Source organism: Caretta caretta, chromosome 5, assembly GCF_965140235.1.
Source record: "Caretta caretta isolate rCarCar2 chromosome 5, rCarCar1.hap1, whole genome shotgun sequence".
Classification (NCBI taxonomy): Eukaryota; Metazoa; Chordata; order Testudines; family Cheloniidae; genus Caretta; species Caretta caretta.
Window position 1 is genome coordinate 60,968,882 of NC_134210.1, and position 27,383 is coordinate 60,996,264.

Here is a 27,383-nt window from a genome sequence, read left to right on the forward strand (position 1 = left end):
TACTTACCTAATTTTAGTTGTTGGGTTTGTTGTGAGAGTGCTGGGTGGTGCTGGTGGCTTGTGATATACAGGACGTAGGGTTGCCAATTTTCTAATTGCACAAAACCAAAGACCCTTGCCCCGCACCTGCCTTGCCCCTTCTCTGAGACCCAGTTCCTGGCCAATGGGAGCTGTGGAGCTGGCGCTTGCGGGGGTGGGGGGCAGTGTGTGGAGCCCCCCTGGCCACCCCTATTGCCTAGGAGCCAGAGAGACATGCCAGCTGCTTCCCGGGAGCTGTGCAGAGCTGAGTAGTGAGCCTGCCAGCCCTGCACCCACACACTTTTAACAGCCCGGTCAGTGGTGCTGACTGGAACCGCCAGGGTCCATTTTTGACCCGGTGTTCTAGTCAAAAACCAGACACCTGATCACCCTAACAGGAGGTCAGGCTAGATGATCTGATGATCCCTTCTGGCGTTAAACTCTATGACACAAATTAGGCCTAATTTCTGACACACCAATTTGGATTCACTGATTTTTGGTTTCACACAGTCTTGCATACCAAGCATGAGGCAACACAGTCATTGAATTATATCAGTAGGCCTTTTTGTTTGGACTAATTCAGTCTCTCTCACTTTTGCCCCTTTTTCCATTAACATTTATTATTATAGCTTATTGTGACTTCTTATGAACTTTCACTTTCACTACAATTAGGGTAAATTTGTTGGGCCAATTATTACAACCTTCTCCTTTTCTGTCAGAGTTGTTTAGCTCTGACAAAGGTGTTGTCCTTTTGACAATGATCGCTTAATCGACACAGGGATCATTGATATACTTCATTTTAGAAAACCCAGTTCTTCTGTAAATGTGGACCTGTTCATGTGAATGTTCACAAATAGCAATTTAAAAAGGCACAAATATGACTGAATCACACAGCTATTTAGAATCCAAATGAATGATCACAAATGTTCTTTCTTCAGTAATTGACTGGTTCTATCATTAATATTTTATTACGTTATGGAGGCTCTTAGTATTGACTCCATAGTTAAGATAGATTTCTAAAATGGGCTTAGAATGAACATAAAATCTTGCTTTTCTCTAAAGTAAATGTCTTCTTGATATATAATTCCACAAAGTGTTAGTTTTTATGTCCTTTGAATGCTCTGTTTAGATTTTATTTTATTTCTCAGCATAAGTTTTTAGAAGGAAGTCTTTGAAATTGGGTTCTGGACAAAATTTGTCCTTGGTAGTCTTCCCTTTCATTGTTGATTGACATCTAACAAAGAACAAAAAAACCCCATATTTTCCTACATAAAATGTGCTTTTGAAAAAAACCAATTTTGCATCATTTTTAGCCATTACACTTACTCATCTGAGCTGAAACCATATGCTCCAGTGGTTGATGATTGAGAAAGTTTATTCACTATGCACGTAAACTTTATAAACATAAACGTGACATGCACCAGCCCATTAACTACTTATGCACCAGTGCAAAAACTATACATGCATAAATTTTGTGTGCTAGTGCACACACAAAACCTTCTCTATCAGATAAAATCTTCTTACCAGGAACTACACTTTTCTGTCTGATTGTATCCTGCAATGTTGAAGGATTTATAAGCAGCTGACCATAAATATTATGTGCCATTTATGGCAGCAGCTCGCACATAACCTAGAAGACTTGCTGATGGAAAAAAAATCTTTGTCAGTTGCTGCACTTCTACCTCCATGGGTCTGCCACTGCCCATCCTTCATTCTCCTGCCTCATCATTCAACTCTACACCTTCATTTGAGCATTAAAACTCCTTAGAAATGAATCCACCAAAACCTCTGTTGTTCAGTCAGGGTTACTACATACATGGTATACCAGTCACAAAGCCACAAAAAGCATGGACATGAAAAGTTCTATTCTATTCTACACAGGCTTTTATACTGTACTCATCACCGTAATATCTTAAGCCACATAACAGTACACTCCCTCTACTCCTTAACCCACAAGCACACACCTTACCATTACCACAAAAACCTATTTGCCTCAGATCATGTACAGTAAGTCTGCCTCCCATAACCCCCTTTACCAAACTCCCCCACAGCCCAAAACCCCATTATGCCAAACATCTGCAAGGAACAGTATTGTGAGTGGGTAGTTTGGTAAAGGGGTATTGTGAGTGGACAATGTTATGACTGCACTCTCTGCGGTGTATGGTAATTGTGGGGATGGTATGTGGCTGTGGATGGAGAAATATTATTAGGTGGCTTCCCTGTCATTTTCATGCTTTTGTGAGTTTGTGTCAAGTATGTTGTGTATGTAGAAACCCCAACCGCTTGACAATTATGTTCACTGTATATTAATAAATATGTATGTATAGACTTGTAATTTATATATAACTAATATGTATACACACATATTCAAATCTTAATACAATTTACAGCAAACAGAAAACCTTGAATTTTTTTACATGTATTAAAATAAATTTTCAGGATTAATCCTTTCCATTTTTAATAACTATTCTTAAAATACATTATATATTATATATACACAACAGGTCTTTAAGACATGCATATAAGCAACAAAGCAGGAATTATGTTACAAGAAAGGTAAACATTAAAAAAACCAATAATATTAATGACATTTAGCATTCTGGCTTATGGGTAAACTCTACATTTTTATAAATTCAGTAAAATTACAGTGGCCAGCCTCATTTGTGTTTACCTTTATGGCTGGCTTTCATATATTTGTACAGCACCCGTTCCACCACTGCTTTTCATTGCCCCCCAAATATGAGACTGTGAGGTGTTTGGTCAGTTGGTAGATGAATATTAATATTTAAAATTACTTATAATAAATTAAAAGCCATTTTTAGAATATCTGGGTAGAAATAAAGCTTTGTCTGTCATTGACCAGATGGGAAGTTATCATGTTGCAATATATTATATACACCAGTTCTTGGCTCTTTAAGCCTCTTGCAAATTGAAATGTACAGTGGTGTGACTCACTCAGAGGAAAAATAAAATGTTGCAGACATTCCCTACAGCCACTGAGCTAGCACCAATAAATGCACTGAGAAGTTTTTGTATTGGACATATGGAGACGCATATGTTCTCTCATCCTCCTAGCTCATGTAGCTGTGAATATAACACTAGCCTCATAAAAAAAGAGACAAAAGGTAAACTATATATAAATATCAGACATTTAAATTTTCAGTTTTGTAATCATGGAAGAAAAGGGAAGAGTGATGATTTGCCAATAGTAGAGTTATAGGTCCATAAAAAAGCAATTTCTGAACCATCAAACCAAATAACTAAAAGAACATAAATATTCATTAAAACGAGTCACTAAATAGTTAGATAAACAAATGTGTTATTTTTGTTGGAATCTAACATGAAAAATAAATGTGCAAACTTCAAACTTTTTTATTAGACAAACAGAAATTAACAATGTTTATTTAAAAAAAAACAAAAAATGTAAAAAGTCAAAGAAACATTGTATAAATCAATGTGTACATGTATCTAGAATTTTTAAAATATCAAGCTTTCCTCCACCCATGGGTTACTTCTAAAAACAAGAAGATGTTTGAGTACATTACTATCAGATTAACACAATTTCTCACTTTTTCATATCTAACTCCAGTATAGATCTGATTCACCATAAGCAACACAGCATACTATCATACTGAACATCACTTCTGAAATTAATAAACATTTCAGTTGTATGGACTCTGCATTTTCATGGAAGCACCACCAGCTTAGACAGGGCAAAATAATAAATAATAATAATAATAAGTATTAATATTTGTTTTGAGGTAGCATCTAGGGAATTTTCTGAATAGGTGAAAATGCTGTTGCCAAAGACAAGTACTAAGTGTTTTTGGAGTCTGGTCATATGGATTGTCTCTGTGTGGACACAGAGCTTTTGGTGGATTTGCCCTCTTCTTATCTCCCTCCTATTTTCCTGTGCTGGCCTACCTCGGAATTCATTTCCTCAGTGTATAGAGTGGCGCATAGACTCCCATCATTTATATTCTTATTATTTTTGTCCCACACAGTGGCAATATGTAAGTCCTTAGTAGTGTCAGAGCAGCTTTAAGCCACTTCCTCAGAGTAAAGCTGCCCTAAAGACCATGTGTGAAATCCTGACCCCCTTGCAGTTAGTGGGAGTTTTGCTGCTGACTGAAATGGGGCTTCCTTGCATAGGAAGAATCCTTGGGTAGAGTAAGAGACAATAATAGCTGCTACACTACACTGCCCTTCTCCCTGTAAGCAGTACAAGGTGTGTAAAGGGCATCTTTTTACCCTGGTGATCCATGGCATAAGTTACATTGTGGAAACTGGCCCAGAATCAGGAGATCACAAAAATGGCTCAAAGCTCAGGATCTTGTCTGTGGTCTTCACTGCAGCAGGCCCTTCCATTTTAGCATAAATTATTTTAAGAATGGAGCCAGATTCCTTTGTCTTTTCTTTATTGTTTTTAAATATGAAAATATATGTTCTCAGAATAAATATAAACATCTAAATTATGAAAAATTAAGGGGAAGGTCCCTTAGAAAATGCTAGAAGTCAAAAATAACTTGGGAGGGGGGTATGGGGAAGAAGCAAGGACTGGGAGAGGATCGACAATGGGTGTGTGAGTACGTTGGGACCAAAATTAGAAAGGGAATGACAGAACAGCTTGTAACATATGCCTTGTGATACTTGTTATTATATGCAGTGAAACAGAAAGAGAAATTATTCATTTGCTTTTAAACATGTAGCAAGTTCCCTAAAAATCAAATATAACCAAGCAATGGAAAATACTGGCATATTTTTCAATTGGTTATTTAAATATCACACCTACTTTTTTGAGCTAGCTCTTTTAATTTCCTCCTAAATTAAAATGCTATGAAAATTGTACCTGTGCTGAATTACATGATTGTCAACTATTGTATATTTATATTTTTATGAAACATAAACATGAAATACTGAAAATAATTCAGATATCTAACATAACATAAATACACTGCTAAAGAGCTACATAATACACTGCCTTTCTCATGACCTTTTTTATAGATCATGGAAGTTTAAACAGAACACTTTACATCAGATAAAACTTGTAATAAATTCAAAAAAATGCTTATATATTGTTTCAACTGAATTTTAACTACAATATTTATCGAGGAACACTATCAACACAAAATCACAGCAATATCTAACTAGTATTAACTACCTGTTTTTTTTCTTATTTATATCAACTAGAGATACTCACATAAGTAAAGGAGGACAAAATGGTGTTAGGCAAAATAGCCAGTGTAATGGGTGACTGATATTTGATTTGGAGAAATCTGATGGAAGTAGCTCACCAAAACCATTCTGAAATGTCCTGGAAAAATAAATAGTTTTGAGTTAAAAAGACAAAAAATCTCTTTAAGAACAAATATGAAACACGAGAATTAAAAAAGTTTATTTATAACTTATTTGTTTACTCCCATTTGATCAGATGTGAAATTTAAAAAAAAAACATGTTATTTCTTAGATATTGGTAAATTTTTTGAAGCTGAGTTTTATACATAACTGGCACTGTAACATAGACAGTTAAACACACTGGTTTCATTATACAGTTATTTTTAAATAGTCTCTTTTCAACATAAGATTATGGACTGAAAGTAGGCTAAGTAACCAAACTAAGTTACTTTTTTGTCATTAGTTTCTATTACCCTTCTCTTTATAGATAATCAGTAGGGCATGTTGTCAACATTGAGTACACGCTGCAGGATCATTACCTTTTGAGGTGATGATGACATATCTCCTACTAGACATGCTACTTTGAATTAAATCAGGCAAATTTGGGGTCAGAATCTTTGGCCATGCTTTACTGGCTCAAAACAGATGGAAAGCTAGCTTAGACAAACAGCTAGGATTTCCAATACAAGGAGAATCTCTGATTGGTGTAAAGCTGGCATAGATGGCTAAGTGTCATCCATTCATGGCCTTCCCAACATAGGGGGACATTCTAGAGAGAAAGCAAGGTGTTGCCAGATTGCACTGGGGGTCCCACTAGTGCTGGCACATATTAGAGCAGCCCTATGGCTGCTCTAATACATTCCTGGGACTATGCCCCTTTGCCTCCCCTCACCCATCTCTCATGAATGACAGGGCAGCTCTGGCACACTTGAGAGGATATAGTTCCTTTTCTTCATCCCATTGCTCATGTGGAATTTTCATTTCAAACTTTCACTTACAAATTTTTAATATTTCTTTTTCACGTACACTCTTGTGCATCTTAAACTGTTTCTCTCTGGTCTTTGCTGTTCTATAAGAAATGGGTGGGATTTTCTAAAATGACTTAAGGGCATCAGATGCCTTTGAAAATCCTATTCTATATAATCAGTACTATCTTGCAAAATCAGTCATGATAGGTTCAGTTTCTCTCTGATATAAAACCATTAAGCCAGATCCTTGTTGCTAAGTGCCCTTTGCACTGCTCCAGCAGCGAAAAGGCATTTAAAGCCACCTTCAGTAAATAAGGGTGGATTCTTGTGGGACAGATGAATCTTTGGTTGGCATAAAACTAGCTTAACACCACCTGCTCCTGTAACTTGGCACATGGGACAGAAGGGGGCATGCCACAGTCAGGAGGGGCTGAACCCTGGGAGACTAATATAACTGCTACAGCTGGCATAACTCAGAGCAGCCTGGAGTCTGCTTTAAATTACACCAAGGCAGTTTCTCTTTCCTCAGCTGCACCAAGTGTGAGCTTAGTGCTGTTCAGGATCTTGGGAACTGACTTCAATGTAGTTAGGCCAGGGGTGAATTTGGCCTAACGTATCTAAGGAGAAATTACACACCAATTTCCTTCTTCCTTCTACTTTGCTTCAAGTGCTACCAAAATTTCCATAATGTCTTTCTGATTTGAATAATTAATAACTGAAATTATAAATACTACCACATCATTACTGTGTGTATATTTTTTTTAAAAAGCCTAGGAAATTTAAATAAAAGGAGTGAGGGCAGCCAGCACTTGGTTTCTGTTTAAAATTTTCAAGTTTCTTTCAGAATAAAAATCTGAGCTTTAGTTGGGGCAATGTCCAGAGTAAACAATATAACTATTTTAATAGTCTCATTTAGTTCAGAAATTTTCTTCTACACCATAATAGGAGCTCTCCTGGGATGCTCCAAATTCAGGGGTAATATAATATTCTGTAACTCTCTAAGCTGAACTGTGCTGGTTGTTATTGGTAACATTTACTATTTGTATTGCGTTAGCATGTAGGAAATCCGGTTATGGACCACCGCTCCTATTACTTAATTATACATATCTAGACTTGGCCTCCTAATCTAGAAAGAAGGATCAGCCCTTCCCTCTAGGGCAGTGGCTCTCAACCTTTCCAGACTACTGTATCCCTTTCATCTTGAATTTCTTAGGAAGAAGTAGCAATTAGAGCCTAATCTTACTAAAAAAAAAATCAATGGGAGTTTTGCCACTGACTATAACGTGAGCATGATCAAGTAGCTTTGAGTGGAAAGGGTGGCATGTACCGAGGGTACACTACGAAAGAGTAAGGAATCATTACTACAGTAACATTTAAACTTCCTCAGTAACACACATGAAGTCTTCTGAAGGCTAAGCATAAAGATAAGATTGTAAAGTAGTTAAAGGAAAATAAAAATATTTTCACAAGGAAACCGTAGAAGTTTTAAAATGCTGGCAATGTCCAGGACAAATTCTTACTCTCTGTAGCTGTGTATAGAAATAATCCCGCCCCCCACCCCATTTAGCCAAGTAGGCTGCTACACCTCTTGAAGAATCTGCAGTAATAGGAAATAGCAATTATTTACTTTGATGAAAACAGGATTCCTTAATAGAAATCATGATTGATAAAGCCTGAGTAGTAATAAGCAGCCACGTTTTCTCTGCTGATAGTATATGAACTGTTGGAGAGATTTTTGGAATACAGCAGTTTGTTAAATACAGTCCTTCAGAGCTCTCTTAATGTCAAGCAGGTGGTAGAGACTTTTGGATTCTGAGTTATGAGGTTTGGGACAGCAAACTTCCAGGCAGATGTCAAAATTGATGTGGAAACCTGTAATCGCTTTAAGGAAGCACATTGTCTAAATGTAACATCATCTTTAAATATTATAAAGAATGAAGTGCCTGCTAATAATGCAATAATCCTTTGGTGCCAGCAGTTCTCAGTGTCCACTGCTGGCAATGTAATTCTTGCCAGAAAGAAAATGTAACTCTGTGCCAGACAGTTTAATTCAACTGCTCTTCTGACAGAAGTTTAGTAATAGCTAGTAGAAAAGTTGTTTTGACTATACGATATATTAAGGCAGCTGCCTATAGTCTCAAAACGGTGGATAGCATCTGTGAGAGTATTTCATACCACAGCAAGATCCCAAGTTACGGTAGTTTTATTCTCCCTTAGAGTATGACAAGGTGAGAATTGATCTTGCAAGCCTCAATGCAGGTGTGAAATGATGAAATGCCTACAAGATACTAATGGTGTTTCCTTGTAGATTTTGAAGAACCTGATAATCTAAACAATTTAGAATTATGGATAATATGCAGCTGCATGAGTAGCAACTTGTTTTTCTTAAAAAATAGAGAGGTACTTCCAACTGTTAAAAGAAAAGAAAAAGGAAAAGAAAAAAGTTGGAATCTCTAAATACTCCTCTCAGCAGTCATGCTATCATCCTGAATTTTTAATCTGTAATAGCATCTCCTGATGTCTAATATATAATCATCTGAAGGAGGGCAATTAGATCTTTTTCATCATTTTCAGCAACAGAGGGAACTGGTAACTTCTTGTCAGCATGAGACAACTGAAAACCACTCTGCTCTGCTTTGAGCTACCCTAAGTATAGAGGGCAGTCTCTATTTTGAGGGATTAAGTGGGACTTTAATTGTGTATAGACCTTGTGCTGGCCTTCTGAATAGGAGAGAATTTTACTCTGTAAGCATAGGAGGGAATTAAGGGTACAATTAAATCCAGGTATTCACTGCCTTATCAAGATATATGTGCTGCCAAGTTTCGCTAAAAGCAAATTCTTGTCATGTGTGAAAAACGTGAAGGGAATTCTACATATCTGAGGGTTTCAAAACATCATGAGAATGTTTAGCTGCATATATACCATTTCCCTGATGTGGTTTATTGATTTAAGTGCACATCTCAGCTCTCCCAGGAAATACAAATGGTTATTACTATCACTTTGGTATGGGATGTTAGATACATCATTTTGTCAAACTGTTCATGTTAAATTGCTGTGATGGGACTTGGTCACTTTGTAACATGGTGGACACACTGCAATCAAGTTTAGAGGCAGGCAGGTTGCATTGTATTTCGGTTTGTTTACATTTTAAGAGGATAATCCATGAAGAATTATCCCATGTGTCTGGAAGCGGTTTTAGTGTTGCAATTGTTGGAGGTTCAGAAGAAAGAGAAGAAAAATGTTCCTCCCTCTGATTGACTGAATTGTTGTTTAACCAGATCATTTTGAACTGCAACTAATGAACTGGAAAAGAGGTTGATAGAGTTCTTTTAAATGAAATTCCTACTCTATTAGGGAAATATAATTTATAAATTTTGCATTTTATGGTAATCTGTAGAATGATAAAGGTAGAGGTAATCTGTAGAATGGTAAAGTTCTTTAAATTATGTCGAGGATACAAACTGTCTTTGGGTTCAATCCTGTAAATTGTCGAGAGCCTCCTGAGATGTGCTGAATATCCGAAACAACTTTTGAAGACTGAAAGGTTTACCCATAAAGGACAAAATTCTGTGGTGCATGGTTTGAGACCCATAACTCCCTATCTGGATTATTTTTGATTAATTTGATTGTCTACCATTTGACAGATTTTATACTTTTTAAAAACAATTGCCAATATGTCTCCAGAAATCCAGTCTGTATTTATGGTATTTACTATGTTTTTTTTAAAAAACAGACTGAATACACAAATTCCATCATCTGGCATCATATTGATACTCAGAGGGCTCATCAGCAGGGTTGGAACCTTTAGAATCACTGCACAGACCTCTGCTACTTAAACTAATGGAGTATCTGACAGCAACAAAAGCCATCCTCTATAGTTGGACCTGCAACAGAAGTCAATGAGACACACCATTTGCAAGCAGATTTCACAGATATTTGCAGACAGCAGAGGAATGGTGAAATTCAGGAATCCTGAGTTCCATTCCAGACTCTAGAGGGGAGTGTACTCCAGTGGGCAAAGATTCTTCTCCCAGTTTTCCTAAAGCCTGATCTCTTCTGCCCTGTCCCCCATCCAACCTGTTCCTGTTACAAGCTTTTAGTCCCAGTCTCCACCCCCTCAGGCATCTCATCCTAATCCCAGTTTCCTTGACCAGTCAATCCTAGTGTCCTCCACTGGGCTCTTTTCCAAGTCCCAGTTTTCCCAGAACCTCCATTTTCTCCCTCTCCCCAAATTCAGCCCCAGTCTCCTTTCTCAGCCAGTCACAGATCTTCCTACCAGTTCCTTTGCCTATCTGTCTCTCTCCTCCCCCGCCACTCGAACTGGCTCCCAGTCTCCCTCTTCAGGTTTCTGATGCAGTATCAGTCTCTTCCCCAGTTCCATAGCTAGTCCCCACAAGTTCCTTGTCAGATCTCTCTCTCCTCCCCGCATGTCCCCATTCTCCTCCCTTTAGTTCCTAGTCCCAGTCTCCTTCTCCAGACAGTCCCAGTCTCCAAGGCTGGATTTACACCTTAGGTACCCCTAGGCATCTTCAGTGCCCTCCCCCGCCAAGCTGACCTTCTTGTTTTCCATAAAAAATGAAACTTTTAACCCATTTTTAACTTTAGGTGATCCTAGAATGCCAGCGCCCCTATGCACATGCCTACTGTGCCTAATTGGAAATCCAGCCCTGCCAGACTCTTCCTCTCCAACTTGCTCATTATCTGATTTCAGCATTCTATCCTCCAGCCAACCGGATCCCAATCCCCCTCGATTTGCCTCACTGATTCCCATCCCCCATCTCCTATACCCATGGTTTCCAGTCTCAGTGTTCTAGCTCAACCAGTTCCAGAAGACCTCTCTCCATCTCCCAGTCTCCTTGCCCAGCCAATCCTAGTGTCCCCCAGCTCCCAGTCTTCCCTCTACAGTTCCCACTTACATTTACTCCCCCAACTCCATTCTCACCAGACTCCATGTTCCAGTCTACTCCTTTCCGTCTCCCTGGTCTGGCATTTGTGCCCTCTGCATTCAAATCAGACTCCTTCCTCCTCCATGCTGCCTGGGTGCCAACAAGGGGACCATTGAGAGCACAGGAAAGACCGGTTCCCTGTTCTTAGTTCTGGTGCTCAGACCAGCCCCACCCCACTCTGTCTTGGAGCATCTAGGCACAGCAATTACAGGGAAAGTCCCTCTGGGAATGTCTACACAGCAAATAGACACCCGCAGCTGACCTGTTCTAGCTGACTCAGGCTCGTGGGGCATGGGCTGTAGGTCTGTATCATTGCAGTATAGACTTCTGAGAGTAGCCTGGGCTCTAGGACCCTGAGGGAAGGTTTTTCTTTGCTATGTAGAGACACCCTCTGAGCCCTGGTATCCTTGTGCTGGAGGCTTGTGTTCTGTGGTAATGGTGCATATGTAATCTGGTCATGTGTAAGAGTGTTAGGGTGTGGAACATGCTCAGTGAAGATGGAATCTTTGGAGACTTCAGCTGTTAAAAATCAAAGAAATCTCTATTGAATATGTGCAAACTATGATTTTCAAAAGCATAACTTGGGCATATATATTTGAGCAGATTTTCACAGAAAAGGCAAAGGACATATCCCCGCCCCCCAAAAAAAACAACACTCTCTGCCAAATTTCAAGTCCTTCTTCCAAAGCATATGGGTGCTAGAGCATTCAAATAAATGGTTTGAAGACTTCTTTAATATGAGCAAAAGAATGTATATTCCCTTAGCCTTGTTCTCGGAAATGGCTGAATCATTTTGGCTTATATTTCCCAGAACAATTCAAGCCGAGACAGGCATACAAAATTTCAGGACAAACAGCTAAAGCTCTGCAACGTTACAAGCAGCAGAATAGAAGATCTTATCCTGGGAAGTGTTGAGCAACTTTAATAATAGGTGGTGCTATCAGCTCTGCTTATAATGCTTTTAGTCTCTATACTTTGTATTGAATGCATGAATAATGTCTCACAGAATTTACTGTACTACTGCCTTAATGTAGACAATATGCAATATTTATAACATTTAATAATTAGTTAAGTAGTCACCAAATTTCCAAGCTTGGGTTACATCTGATATTCAGGAACTCTATGTTATCTTCTTTGCAATCAGTAAAAAAGTACATGTCCACATTGTCTCTATCACCAGTCATACTGATGTTTATGTCGACTACATATAATGATGTGATAAAAGGTGTAGCTTTTCCAGTCATATTCCAACATAATTTGTGAACCTGAGCAAATAAATTATTAAAAACAGGGTACTCCCATACATAAGGATATAATATGGCCCTAGGTACAATAAGACATGTACAGCAGTTTTGTTGGCATCTTTGACAATCTTACCAGTGATTGTAAAAGTGAAATATAATCTGTGAGCAATAAAGTATTATACTTGGTTATATGATGGATATAACCAAGCAAGGATTTATGTAATGTATACTTAGCCTTTGTCAGGTGATCTTGAATCACTATATCCAAATCTTTGTTCCATGCTTCTGGAGACACTTAATATTTTCATCTAATAAACTTCCAAAGGATCATGTTAAATTCTGACATGAAATTTTTTTTGTGTGAACATTAAATTTTTTTCTGTAGTGGCCAATTAGAGATAAAAAGAGAATCTAGTAAGTAATGCTTTAATAATTCAGTGCCAATTTTTCTTTTGAGAGGTTTGTCAAATCGCCAGCAGAGACTTCCTCTGGAATGGGGAAACTTGATGTTGGCATAAATGTACTGGGTCTGGGACCTGTGCCTGCCACCCCACCTCTCTTGGCATAGGGAGTGTGCCAGAAGTATGTAATGGCCATAGCAGAGTTCTTCTCTGTTCCACCTATCCTCCACTTGTGTAGGATCTATTAAAGACCTTAAACCAGAGGTTAGATCTGCCTGCCACAGTTTTAAGTGGTGTTGGAGTTGGATCTGGACCCAACAATCAGAGAGCTCTAGTACAGGAGAGAATCTGCCCTAAACTCACTCTTCGGAAGATATATACAGGATTATTTTCTTTCTCAACCATGTATTTCTGTTATACTTGACCAACCTAAGACACAACCTTAAGTAGCTTTAATTCCTGAAAATGACATTTCTTAGGATGCTATTTCCAGTGACAGCTTGGAATTCATCCAACCCAATTATTGGACAACTGGCTCAAAGACAATGTTCTGCCTTCAATAATACCCTGATTAAACTAACCTTCCATGTGTGGAAAGGTGAGAGAGGTATCAGGCTTAGATTAAGTCTGGCAACAGCATATAGTCTTGCTTAGTACAAGAGAATAGGATGCTTAATTAAATAATAATTTTATGTTACAAACTGGGGCCTTGGTAATTGTGAAAGTCATAATGTTGCCATTCTTGTATTGTCCTTAAATGTACCACCTTCAGTAAAGGAGAGCTACACCTCCTCTCTCTCAAGTTTGTTTAAGAAAATTGAACAAACTTTTGTGATGTTTTTGAAAAGAGTGATTTGTGTTGGTTTTTTTTAGGATTTTTTGTGAGACTAAAAATGGGTAATATTTCAAATGGATTAATAGTTGTAGAAAATAACCATTGTAATGTGATGGATATGATCTCAAAGTTTAAAAAGGAGACAATACCATTTGACTAAATGTGTTCATATTTTCTGTAGTGGTGTGGTATATTTCATTCGAAAATAAAACTTAATATTTACTAAAAGTAAACGTATTTAAAATCAGGTGGTGTCCACTCTAACTAGAAATCTCTTTTTTAGTTTTCTGGTTTTTTGTTTGTTTGGGGTTTTTTTTGTTTTTGTTTTTTAAATAACAGCTGTGGGGGCACTGATTCACACACATTGTTTTGGGGATCTAAACACAGCCTTTATTTTTTCTGTAGCTCGCATGAGAAATGTGTGGTTTTCTGAGGATTGCTCAGATAAATCACCAGGTCATCTGCAAAAAGAGCTTCCTTTTTGAATTCCCAGTATATTTTTGTTATCTGATGTCTATAACTAGATTTTCAATTATAGTGTCATATAAAAGTGATTATTTTTCATTTGGTGGAATGGGAACCAGGTTAGTGTATGGGATAATCATTCTCCCTCAATTTCCCAACAATTCAACACCAATACTTTACAGATTTATTGTGTATTTCTTTGTTACTGGATTCCAAATAATTTAAAATGAAAAGCTTTATTAATTGCCCTTTTAAAATCAATATTAACATTGATTTCTGAAGGCTGTAAACTATGTCTGCAACAAGCTGATGTTCTAGTTGCCTGTGGGACAAGATGGAGGATTTAGAAGTAGGGAACCACAGCTGGAACTAAGAATTCAAAAGGTTTATATATTGTCAGAGGGTGGAATTAATATGTCTGGTCTTAGCAATTAATATTTTAGAGCACATTGGATGTTGGATATGTACTTTGTTTTCATCTTCTTTGCACAAAAACCTTGGACAAGTATTAGACCAATTGAAATGTTTCCTTCCTTAGCAAATAGGTTACAAGTGATAAGCATTTTGCAAACTACCGCAGACCATATTTCATGCCACAACAGACATTTCCCAAAAGAGCAATGCAGAGGCATTTTCTCAGAGATTTTCTGATAGAAACACAGAAGTAGTCATTTCTGAGATCCACTGTGTGTCCTGCTCTTATGAGAGTTCGATGATGTAGTCACAAAAATCAATTTAGGTTTGCAAAAATTAGTCATGTCTGTTTTTTCTATCTATTGCTTCACTTACAATTAATTTTATCCAAGTTTTTTGGAGAATGAATTAGAAACTACCTAACATATGGACATTTTCATTATACAGCCATGACAATAAGGAAAATTGATGTGAGATCAATATTCTTTTATTTCAAATTATGCATAATCTCTAATTTTGTTAATGGGAAAACTTTTTTTTTTCATCTTGTAAAATATGTACACTTCATTGACAAACACACTCAGGGAATTTAATCAACAAACTCAGCATGTTTACTTTTTATGTAATCTTGACTGTAATTAGTGGGTTAGGTTTATTGAGAGTACACTAGCTGTAGTGCAACACAATATAGAAAACTATCCAGATCTGAGATCTCATCTAGTTTTACGAATAAAGATCTAAGAATGCATGGTTCAGCAAATCACCTTCTTTAGCCTTCACAAAAATATAATTGTTTATGATCATTTGCTACATATATAATTTCAGTTTTAACATTTTTCTATAAATCTGTGACAACCAATGAAATTTGATATTTTCAACATGGCCAACACATGAAATCTGTGAGCTTTGTGATTTGCAAAGGGCCTCATTTTCATATTAGGTGACCCATCTGTGATGAAGTGAGAGTTCTATCTGTACTACTTCTGAATTTTGGATGATTTTATGAAATTGTATCATGAAATGATTGTGTCATTGAAAATGTATAAATATGTGGATCCATCACAAATTAGCAGGGTTGTGTCATGACCTGGGAGAGACAATGGTGCGTGATTGGCACTCAATGATTGTGTATTCAAAGTAAAACACCTTAGGACAATAGGTATGCTCTACCTGAGAGAAGACACTTCCTCCTTTTGTCTGAAGGGGGGGTGGGGTTTGGAAGTAATGGAAAATCACCAAAAAGGCAGAACAAAAGAAGCAGGTGACCCTAGCAGGAGTCCATAAATGGACTCACATGGGGGGGGGGGGAATGGATAAGGGGGGAGCCATTTTGCATGAGATTAAGACAGGGACAGGAAGTGTGGGGCACGAAAAAGCAAGGTCCCAGATGCTAGATAAGGGCCCCACGAGGGAGAGAGACTAACTAGCATGCATCAGCCTTCATGAGGAGGGGATATATACCTTGCCTGCCTTCCTGGACCCAGATGGTCCCCCAAGGACTCATGGGGAAGGGTGAGCTAGAAAGTGAGGGACGTTGTGTTTAGGATGTTTTATATAATCTGTATTCTCTTATGCTTTATTTGTTCAGAGCATAACATTGTTATATTGTACAAAGTGTGTGTCCTTTGGGAGGAGTTCTGGGAGTGGGGAGTCTAAAGGATCAGCACTGCAATCAGAGGGGCTAAGTGTCTGGTGGCTAAGGTTCCTGCACTCAGAGTGCAGGGGTGCCAGATAGAAGGTCTGCACCCTGACAGCATGCCTAGGGACCCCAAGATTGGGGAACTTCATTCAGTCTCAAAGGGCTTGAAATACCCTGGGGATATCCCACACAGTAGTCCTTGTGACTGGCCAGGAAGGATCTGTGACACCTTTATCTCTAAACATGGAGAGTTTTTTATCTAAAGCAAATCAGTTTACTACACTGAGATTTATTACATGCCTAAAACATTGGACTTCTTTGTGATTTTGAAACACAGTATGTAAAATTCGAAATACAAGCTAGTCCTTCCCATTCCCTCTTTATTGCTCTTTTCTGTTAGACTTCTCTGATCTTTCAGATTAGTAAATCACTCTTTGTAACTCAGGATGCAAGGGAGATCTGTAAACAATAGGGATTAGCACAACGGCATACAGCAGCTAAAAGGGACAGACTACATTCTGCTTTTGAGGACACAACACTTAGAGTATGTCTACACTACGAAATTAGGTCGATACTATAGTAAGTCAATTTTTAGAAATCGATTTTATACAGTCAATTGCGTATGTCCACACTAAGCGCATTAAGTTGGCGGAGTGTGTCCTCACTACCGTGGCTAGCATCAACTTATGGAGCTTATGGACTGTGGACTTACGGACAGCTATCCCACAGTTCCCGCAGTCTCCGCCACCCATTGGAATTCTGGGTTAAGCTCCCAACGCACGATGGGGCAAAAACATTGTTGCGGGTGGTTTTGGGTACATGTCGTCAGTCACCCCTCCCTCCGTGAAAACAATGGCAGACAATCATTTTGCACCTTTTTTCCATGCGGACAACATACTGCTTTCAGCAGACGGTGCAGTAGGACTGCTAACCTTTGCCATCCACCGCTTCTGCTGCAACTCTGCTCTGCTTCTAATGTCTCAATAGCGAATTTCTCCATGTTGTCTGTCATGGGCTCCCGGGTACGTGTGTTCTTCCTGGGGAAATGTGCGCGATGCTAATCGTCGTCCTCCACTGCTTCTGCTACAACTCTGCTCGCCGGCTCTCATGAATCCACCTCCCAGTCCTCTTGTCCTCACTACCGTGGCTAGCATCAACTTATGGAGCTTATGGACTGTGGACTCATGAGAGGAAAGTGATCAGGAACAGCCAGCATGGATTCACCAAGGGAAGGTCATGCCTGACTAATCTAATCGCCTTTTATGATGAGATTACTGGTTCTGTGGATGAAGGGAAAGCAGTGGATGTATTGTTTCTTGACTTTAGCAAAGCTTTTGACACGGTCTCCCACAGTATTCTTGTCAGCAAGTTAAGGAAGTATGGGCTGGATGAATGCACTACAAGGTGGGTAGAAAGCTGGCTAGATTGTCGGGCTCAACGGGTAGTGATCTATGGCTCCATATCTAGTTGGCAGCCGGTATCAAGTGGAGTACCCCAAGGGTCGGTCCTGGGGCCGGTTTTGTTCAATATCTTCATAAACGATCTGGAGGATGGTGTGGATTGCACTCTTAGCAAATTTGCGGATGATACTAAACTGGGAGGAGTGGTAGATACGCTGGAGGGGAGGGATAGGATACAGAAAGACCTAGACAAATTGGAGGATTGGGCCAAAAGAAATCTGATGAGGTTCAATAAGGATAAGTGCAGGGTCCTGCACTTAGGACGGAAGAACCCAATGCACAGCTACAGACTAGGGACCGAATGGCTAGGCAGCAGTTCTGCGGAAAAGGACCTAGGGGTGACAGTGGACGAGAAGCTGGATATGAGTCAGCAGTGTGCCCTTGTTGCCAAGAAGGCCAATGGCATTTTGGGATGTATAAGTAGGGGCATAGCGAGCAGATCGAGGGACGTGATCGTTCCCCTCTATTCGACATTGGTGAGGCCTCATCTGGAGTACTGTGTCCAGTTTTGGGCCCCACACTTCAAGAAGGATGTGGATAAATTGGAGAGAGTCCAGCGAAGGGCAACAAAAATGATGAGGGGACTGGAACACATGAGTTATGAGGAGAGGCTGAGGGAGCTGGGATTGTTTAGCCTGCAGAAGAGAAGAATGAGGGGGGATTTGATAGCTGCTTTCAACTACCTGAAAGGGGGTTCCAAAGAGGATGGCTCTAGACTGTTCTCAATGGTAGCAGATGACAGAACAAGGAGTAATGGTCTCAAGTTGCAATGGGGGAGGTTTAGATTGGATATTAGGAAAAACTTTTTCACCAAGAGGGTGGTGAAACACTGGAATGCGTTACCTAGGGAGGTGGTAGAATCTCCTTCCTTAGAGGTTTTTAAGGTCAGGCTTGACAGAGCCCTGGCTGGGATGATTTAACTGGGAATTGGTCCTGCTTTGAGCAGGGGGTTGGACTAGATGACCTTCTGGGGTCCCTTCCAACCCTGATATTCTATGATTCTATGATTGTCATTCTCTATAAATATCTATTCTCGTGGCATCCATCGTCAGCCACCGCTTCCGCTGTAACTCAGCACTCCTGCACAACCTGCTCAGATCACCGTGGCAGTTATGAGCATTGTAAACAGCTCACGCATTGTCCTGAAGTATGTGCAGAACCAGAACCTGCAAGAGCAGGCGAGGAGGCAATGGCAGCACGGTTATGAGAGTGATGAGGACATGGACACAGACTTCTCTCAAAATACGGGCCCCGGCAATTTGGACATTCTGGTGGCAATGGGGCAGGCTCATGCCATGGAACACCGATTGTGGGACCGGGAAACAAGCACAGACTGGTGGGACCGCACAGTGTTGCAGGTCTGGGATGATTCCCAGTGGCTGTGAAACTTTCGCATGCATAAGGGCACTTTCATGGAACTCTGTGACTTGCTTTCCCCTGCCCTGAAGCACAAGAAGAGAGCAGCCCTCACAGTTCACAAGTGAGTGGTGATAGCCTCTGGAAGCTTGCAATGCCAGACAGCTACCAGTCAGTCGGGAATCAATTTGGAGTGGGCAAATCTATTGTGGGAGCTGCTGTGATCCAAGTAGCCAACACAAACACTGAGCTGCTGCTATCAAGGGTAGTGACTCTGGGAAATGTGCAGGTCAGAGTGGATTGCTTTGCTGCAATGGGATCCCCTAACTGTGGTGGGGCGATAGACGGAACGCATATCCCTATCTTGGAACCGGACCACCTTGGCAGCCAGTATGTAAACCGCAAGGGGTACTTTTCAATTGTGCTGCAAGAACTGGTGGATCACAAGGGACGTTTCACCGACATCAACGTGGGATGGCCGGAAAAGGTACATGACGCTTGCATCTTCAGGAACTCTGGTCTGTTTGAACAGCTGCAGGAAGGGACTTACTTCCCAGACCAGAAAATAACCGTTGGGGATGTTGAAATGCCTATAGTTTTCCTTGGGGATCCAGCCTACCCATTAATACCATGGCTCATGAAGCCATACACAGGCACCCTGGACAGTAGTCAAGAGCTGTTCAACTATAGGCTGAGCAAGTGCAGAATGGTGGTAGAATGTGCATTTGTACATTTAAAAGCACGCTGGCACAGTTTACTGACTCCGTTAGACCTCAGCGAAACCAATATTCCCATTGTTATCGCTGCTGGCTGTGTGCTCCACAATATCTGTGAGAGTAAGGGGGAAGACATTTATGGCAAGGTGGGAGGCAAATTGCCTGGCCGCTGATTACGTGCAGCCAGACACCAGGGCTGTTAGAAGAGCACAGCAGGGCGTGCTGCACACCAGAGAAGCTTTGAAAACCAGTTTCATGGCTGACAAGGCTACGGTGTGACAGGTCTGTTTGTTTCTTCTTGATGAAAACCTGCCCCTTTGGTTCACTCTACTTCCCTGTCAGCCAACTGCCCTCCCCCCTTTGATCACCACTTGCAGAGGCAATAAAGTCATTGTTGTTTCAAATTCATGCATTCTTTATTAATTCATCACACAAATAGGGGGATAACTGCCAAGGTAGCCCGGGAGGGATGGGGGAGGAAGGAAGCACCGGGTGGGGTGGTGGATGAGGGGAGGAGGGAAGGGCAAGGGCACACTGCACTTTAAAACTTATTGAATGCTGTCCCTCCTGTCCTCGCATTCATTTTCTGCTTTCCTGGACTCTGCCATTGTTTGTCTCCACGCATTCTGCTGAGCTGTTTCAGTGCAGGAGGACTGCATGAACTCAGAGAACATTTCATTGTGCGTGCGTTTTTTTCACCTTCTTATCTGCACTAGCCTCTGGGACGGAGATGGTTGGGGGGAGTGTTGAAACATTTGCAGCTGCAGGAGGAAGTATTTAAAAAGACACATTTTAGAGGACAATGGGTAGACTCCTTCATGGTGAACCAAACTGTTAACATTACATAGCACATGTGCTTTCGGTACAAGGTCGTATTTTGCCTCTTATATTGAGGCCCTGCCAGTTTGGTGTGAGAGATCACACATGCAGGGCCGGGCAACAGAATTTGGCTTGCGGGCAACCATGGTAAGCCACAGTCTCTCGGCTTCTTCAACCTTCATAACATGTGGGAATGGTTTCAAACAGCAGCACCCTCCTTTCCCATACCAAGCACCCGTTGGGTTGGCCATTTCAAAGGAGGGGCTGCGGTTTTTGGGTTAATGTGCAGCACAATCCCAAATAACCCCCCCCCCCCCCAATTCTCTGGGATGATCACTTCACCCTCCCCACCCACCGCATGACTAGTATCAGGGAAGATCCCTGCCAGCCAAACATGAACAGTTCAACATAAATCCCCTCCCCCGCCAACGCCTAGCTAAAAGCAGGGATGATTTCTTTTCAGCCACAGGCAAACAGCCCAGCAGGAATGGCCACCTCTGAATGTCCCCTTAATAATGTCCCTGGAGGATTTCCGCTCCACCCCCAGACACGTTAACAGACTTTTCCAGTAGCTGTACTGGCCGCAAATGCATCTCAAGTCTTCAGGGCAAATTAATCATTAAACATGCTTGCTTTTAAACCATGTATTATATTTACAAAGGTACACTCACCAGAGGTGCCTTCTCCGACTTCATGGTCCGGGAGCTGCCTTGGGAGGGCTGGGAGGATATTGGCTCCAGGGTGATAAACAGTTCCTGGCTGTTGGGGAGAATGGTTTCTCCGCTTGCCTGTTGTGCGCTATCCTTCTCCTCCTCTTCCTCATCCCCAAAATCCTGATCCCTGTTGTGTGAGACTCCCCCCTTGCAGGTGTTGACGGACAGGGGTGGCGTAGCGGTAGGGGCACCCTGTAGAATTGCATGCAGCTTATCATAGAAGCAGCATGTCTGGGGCTCTGACCTGGAGCGGCCGTTTGCCTCTCTGCTTCTTTGGTAGGCTTGCCTGAGCTCCTTAATTTTCAAGTGGCACTGCTGCAGGTCCCTGTTATAGCCTCTGTTCATCATGCCCTTGGAGATTTTTTCAAATATATTGGTATTTTGTCTTTTGGAAAGGAGTTCTGATAGCATGGATTTGTCTCCCCATACAGTGATCAGATCCAGTACCTCCCGTTCAGTCCATGCTGGAACTCTTTTGCGATTCTGGGACTGCATGGTCACCTGTGCTGAAGAGCTCTGCATGGTCACCTGTGCTGAAGAGCTTGCCACGCTGGCCAAACAGGAAATGAAATTCAAAAGTTCCCGGGGCTTTTCCTGTCTACCTGGCCAGTGCATCTGAGTTGAAGGTGCTCTCCAGAGAGGTCACAATGGAGCACTCTGGGATAGCTCCTGGAGGCCAATACCGTCGAATTGTGTCCACACTACCCCAAATTCGACCCAGCGATGTTGATTTCAGCGCTAATCCTCTCGTCGGGGAGGAGTACAGAAATTGATTTTGAGAGCCCTTTAAGTCGACAAAAATGGTTTCGTCGTGTGGACGGGTGCAGGGTTAAATTGATCTAACTCTGCTAAATTCGACCTAAACTCGTAGTGTAGACCAGGGCTAAGATGTTACAACAACCTCACAAGTGATAAAAGAACCACTCTAGTTAGAAGACCCGGCATACACAGACAGAGATCAGGACTCCCTCCTCCTATTTTTTCCCATAGTTGTCTCCTGATGTAATAAAATGAAGACTAGTCTCACAGGCTTTCAGCTATTTTTTTTCTTCATAATTTGGGGTCTCACTTTAATATCTGGCTCTTACACAAAACAATCTGGATGAAATCCTGGCCCCACTGAAGGCAATGGGATAACTCACATGTAACATCAGTGTAGGCCAAGTCCTGTTTTGGTTGCAATTGTGACTTCTAAAAATATATTCTCCTGAGATTAAGCTTTGCATACACTAGTTCTTTACAAATATATTTGAGACTTACTGAAGCACATCAAGAAAAGGAGTACTTGTGACACCTTAGAGACTAACCAATTTATTTGAGCATGAGCTTTCGTGAGCTACAGCTCACTTCATCGGCTTCCTATGTGTCAAGTAATCAGAGAATTAGTTCAGTGAATTATTTCAAGAAGTCCAGTAATTCCAGAAGTATGGGGAAAATATTTCTAAGAGTGGAGGACTCTTAGCAGACAAAGACTTGAGAAGATACAATGGCTGGAAGCTGAAGTTAGAAAAATTCTGTTTGGAAATAAGGTGCAAGTTTGTAACAGTGAGAGTGACTAACTTGCAAGGAATACAGTGGATTCTTCATCACTGAAGCCTTTAAATCAAGAAAAGATATGTTTTTAAAAAGATATTCTCTAGCTCAACAAGAAATTTGCACTTAATGCAGGAATCACTAAGTCACATTCTGTTGTCAAACTGGACAATACGTTCTAGCTTTTATGAATCTATGGAAAAGAATGATGTCCAGGGGCTTGATTCAAATCTCATTGACTTCAATGGTCTTAGAATAAGGCCTATACAGACCTAATTCAAGACACCAATCAAGGATCTAGAGCAGTGGTTCTCAAACTGTGTCCGGAGTTTGGGTTCCATTTACATTTTAACCAATAAATTGTCTCATTGACCATCTACCCTTCTAGTTGCAAGTTAAATAAGTGATATGGTTAATTTTACCTTGTATTAAAACATTGCCCTCATACTTACTCATACAGATTCTTCAAAGGTGCGGTTAAAATGGCAAGTGCAGAGAATAGATTGTTGCAGTGGTTGTGTATTTTATAGATCTTGGCATCTTTGTCTTTATGTGGATTCAAAAGTTCCTGCACTGAGCAGCAAGCTGACCACAGCATATTTTCAGTAGATATTAAAATCGCTGTGATATCAATTCTGTTGGGAAGAAAGGGTGAAAATGTCAGCCATGGAAGTAGTCTGATGGTGAAATCTCATCTGAGTTATCAATGCACTTTCCTACAATACAGAAAATACAAACTCCTTATTTGAAATGGCTGGAATTGTTAAATGACCTACAAGCTCTCTGTAAGTAATATACACTACAAACTAATACATAATCAATCAATTTCTGGTCAGAAAAAAACATTTTATTCGGTTCTCTTAATAAACAATAGTTGACACAGCATGTGAAGCTAGAGCCATATCTCTGGCTCTTCAGTCCTTGCTCCTGCTACCCCCCAGCATCTTCCCTATTAACATCCAGCCCTCTGCCCCCTACCCCAGAACCCCCTTCTCACTGCCAGAGTCACCAGTTACCTGCTACTCCTCCCTTGTCACTTTCTAGCCCCCTAAACTCCTCACTGACACTTTCCAGTCTCTTTCTGACACTGCCCCGCCCTCTCTCCCCAGTATAAACACCCTATTACCAATTTCTTTACATTGTACAGGAAGCAGATATTCTGCAGGTCTGATATGACCAATCTCTGCCACCAGATGCTATATAATAACTGCAAAACAATTTCTGTCACAAGTAAGACAATGCTGCTGCAGGAGACATGTAGCAAAGGAAGGAGGTAGACAAGTGTGGGAAGCAAGGCCTGTAGGGAATTCAAAGAAGCAGAACCTTGTGTACCTTCCCCACCAACCTACAGGGAATAGGAGGAAAGGTGTGGGACTCAGTAGTTTCCCAGCCCTAATTTCCTTTCTCATATGGGTGGGCACTGTACTAACTCTGACTCCAGCAGGCAGAGAAAATGCAGCTCGGCCACAGAACTGGTGGTAATAGAACAGCACACAGTCACACACACTAGCCAGCAGGAGACTGTCAAATCATGGCTCTTCCCTCCTGCTTGTGTGAATTGTAAAAGGGAAAAACGTTGGGTTTAAATTTTACTGGAGAATAGCAACTTAGTTTAAATAATATTACAGGATGGAATTGCAGTGCACGCACTGCATTCAAGTCCAACTGGAAAGACTGACTAGCAGACGGTGAACTGATTTTCAGTCTGTGAACCTTTATAGGTTCCCAACTGACTGAGGCAAGGTGATAGGACAGAGAAGAGTTTTCAACTAGTAACCAGCTAGACAATGCCTGGCACAAGGCCACAGAACCTTGACCTAATTAAAAAAAATAAAATTCAATATAAAATAATAGATATGCTGAAGTAAGAATGTAGTCAAACAAATGCATAACACAAAGGGCAAGATTTTCAAAGATACTAAGGCACCTAGGGATGCAGAAAGGCACCTAGTGGAATTTCCATAAAGCCTAACTCCCAGTCCTACTAAGTTCCTATCTGAATCTTTAGGCATCTAAATACCTTTGAAAATCTGGCCCAAAGTTCACAAAAAGCTCTCTATCTTAGTCTCATGGGTTTATAATGTCGCTAGAAGTTCCCAGTTAAAATACAGCCTTATAAAGCACACTTATGCAATACGTCATAGTATGAATATATAGAATCATAAACTTTAAGGTCAGAAGGGACCATTATGATCGTCTAGTCTGACCTCCTGCACAACGCAGGCCACAGAATCTCACCCACCCTCTCCTGTAACAAGCCCCTGACCTACGTCTGAGCTACTGAAGTCCTCAAATCATGGTTTAAAGACTTCAAGGTGCAGAGAATCCTCCAGCAGGTAACTAACTATATTCAAAGAAAAATATGTTTTTTATTGTATGACTGGATAATTCACTTAGAGACAAAGCCAAGAATTACCATTTTAATGAATGGAATAGAAGTTTATAAATGGAGTGCCCTGTTTATTAAAGTAAACAAAAAGTTTCTTCTTGTCCAGTAACTTAAATCAGCTTCATGCAAAGCTGAAAAATACCAGATGCATCAGGCACTGTAGCAGGACTTTTATATCCTGCAAATTATAGGAAATTTTGCAAGAAAATTATCAGGAAAAGTGTTTTCATGTCAGGAGATACAGTAACTATCGTATTCTGTGTTGGCTAAACCCACAAGATGTAGTACCTGATATTAGGGGCTTCTTTTTTGCCCTTCCTCCCCCTACGCCACCCACAGTTCTTGTCATGAAGACAGAAAGCAGAAGACCGAAAGTCAGAAGTGCAGGCAATGCAATGTTTATTGGGGTTAGTTTCCAGCAAGTATATTTCAAGCAAGTATATCCATAGCTCTGATGCCGCAGAGCCTTTACCCGTGTCCCCGTTTCCTATTCCCACCTCTTCCTTCTTACCAGGCCCAAATATACCTGTAGTGAACACCCCTGATCCGACACTTTACAATTTATGGTCATGTTCCATTTTGGAGGGTCATGAGTCTGGGGTCTGGATGCCACCTCTTTTGTATCCCATGGAAAGGGTAAGGAATGTGTTCTGGCCAAGGCCAGGCCTTTCTTTGACCTTTTGTGTTTCTTATGACCCCCACTCCCACAATCCCATTGCCCCTCCTAAATGGTTGCTTGACCTTGGCTTGAGAGAGGAGCCAGGCAGCCTTCCAGTATATGCTTATATGTTAAACTCCCATAATACCCAGTAACACATTTAACTTTATCCCTTATCTTTTCTCATTATACTAACAAAACCCATCTGGCTGGGCAGAAGCAACACACAGTGTCTTTGTTCTTTGTTCACACATATTAAAAAGGATATAAGAGTATCAAAAAGCAAACCTAAAATTCTATCTCAAGCTAACAAACAGGCCTATATACTAACACTTGAGCATGCAGAAATACTGTCTAGGAGTATATGCTAATTATATTTAAGAATATAAAGTGACCTTATCACAGAGAATTTAGTACAGGATTAAAGCATAAACAAGAGCTAGGAAATCTGTGGTTTATTCCCAGCTCTTACATAGACTGTGAAACCTTGAACAAGTCACTTCGCCCCTCTGTGCCTCAGTCTCCCCATCTGTAATGTGGGTTTACAATACTTCTCTAACTCACATGGATGTTGTAAGACTTAATTCACTGATGTTTGCAAAGTACTTTATGAAATTCTTGGATGACAGACACTTTAGAAATCTTCAGTATCATGAGCAAATTTTACATCTCAATCTCTGTTGCACATCTACATTTACAGCCTTCAGCAGGAGTTATGTGAGTATATTGTCCCAGGTGGATTCAATGTCCATGCAGATGATTGATTCTCTTGAGATTAATTTAAATCTCATGGCCACCATGATCACCATGGACCCTGACATGTTTCAGTAAAGAACAGGGCAAGAGAAGCAGTTCACTTTACTGATTGCTGTAACCAAACAGGAGAATGGAAAGGAAGGAATAAGGTATTAGGACAAGTTTGCCGCAAGGGCTGCCTGCCCTTTTATTGCTTCTTGACAAAGCCCTTGCTCCAGCAAAGTTTAGGAACCTCATAGGACAGTCTTCAGCTGGAGCACTTGCCTGTCCTGGAGCTGCCAGAAGAGCAGGGCTTTTAATTCATGGTTCAATCCCTTGACCCTCACCCAAAGCTACTCCTGCTGTCTGCATTTCTTTTTGTCTGCTCAGCCACTGCTTGGACCCTTTTACATCAAGCCTCATGCACTCTGGCCATTTATGTGGCAGTTTTACAAAAGAGGGAGTTATGCAATCCCAATCATATACTGCATGATCACATTACATGGAGCCTAGCATATACTTAAATATCCCAGATGCATTTTATTAAAATAATCCTCATAGGAATTATATAAATTTATGAATTTATTTTTATATTCACGTATTTTTAAATTCAGGTGAATTACAACAAAACAACACATCATATCCTGAGAACACATGCATTTTATTCACAAAAAAACACCTGTTAATCAAAAATGTATTACCTTATCTGTGGAGTTCTCTTGTAACTGGGATGGGCCTGAGAATATCTGCAGGCTAGCACAGCCAAAGATTTCTCCAGCACTTCTTTTAGAATCTCCTGGGCTAACTTGGGGGGTAGAATAGTCCACAGATCATGTTGGAGAGCACAGCAGAAATAATGCCACATCTGGACAGAGAATGAGCATCTTTCCCCCTGGCA

The 27,383-nt window shown here is 40.6% G+C and overlaps 1 protein-coding gene across 14 annotated transcripts in view; it reads right to left on the reverse strand.

The window, feature by feature from the left end:
* The window catches only part of KIAA0825 (KIAA0825 ortholog), a 413,723-nt gene that overhangs the window by 210,654 nt on the left and 175,686 nt on the right, over window positions 1-27,383 (reverse strand). For 11 of the 14 annotated variants that reach the window (XM_048849271.2, XM_048849272.2, XM_075128575.1 and 8 more), the window contains 3 exons: window positions 27,187-27,377; window positions 23,156-23,338; window positions 5,219-5,332 (listed from right to left, as the gene is read on the reverse strand). In XM_048849271.2, the coding sequence (XP_048705228.2) occupies window positions 5,219-5,332; window positions 23,156-23,338; window positions 27,187-27,377 (488 nt within the window). Of the gene's footprint in view, window positions 1-5,218; window positions 5,333-20,035; window positions 20,400-21,128; window positions 21,955-22,465; window positions 22,767-23,155; window positions 23,339-27,186; window positions 27,378-27,383 lie in introns of those variants that run through there. The other 3 variants (XM_048849281.2, XM_048849282.2, XM_048849283.2) reach the window with 3 other exon arrangements.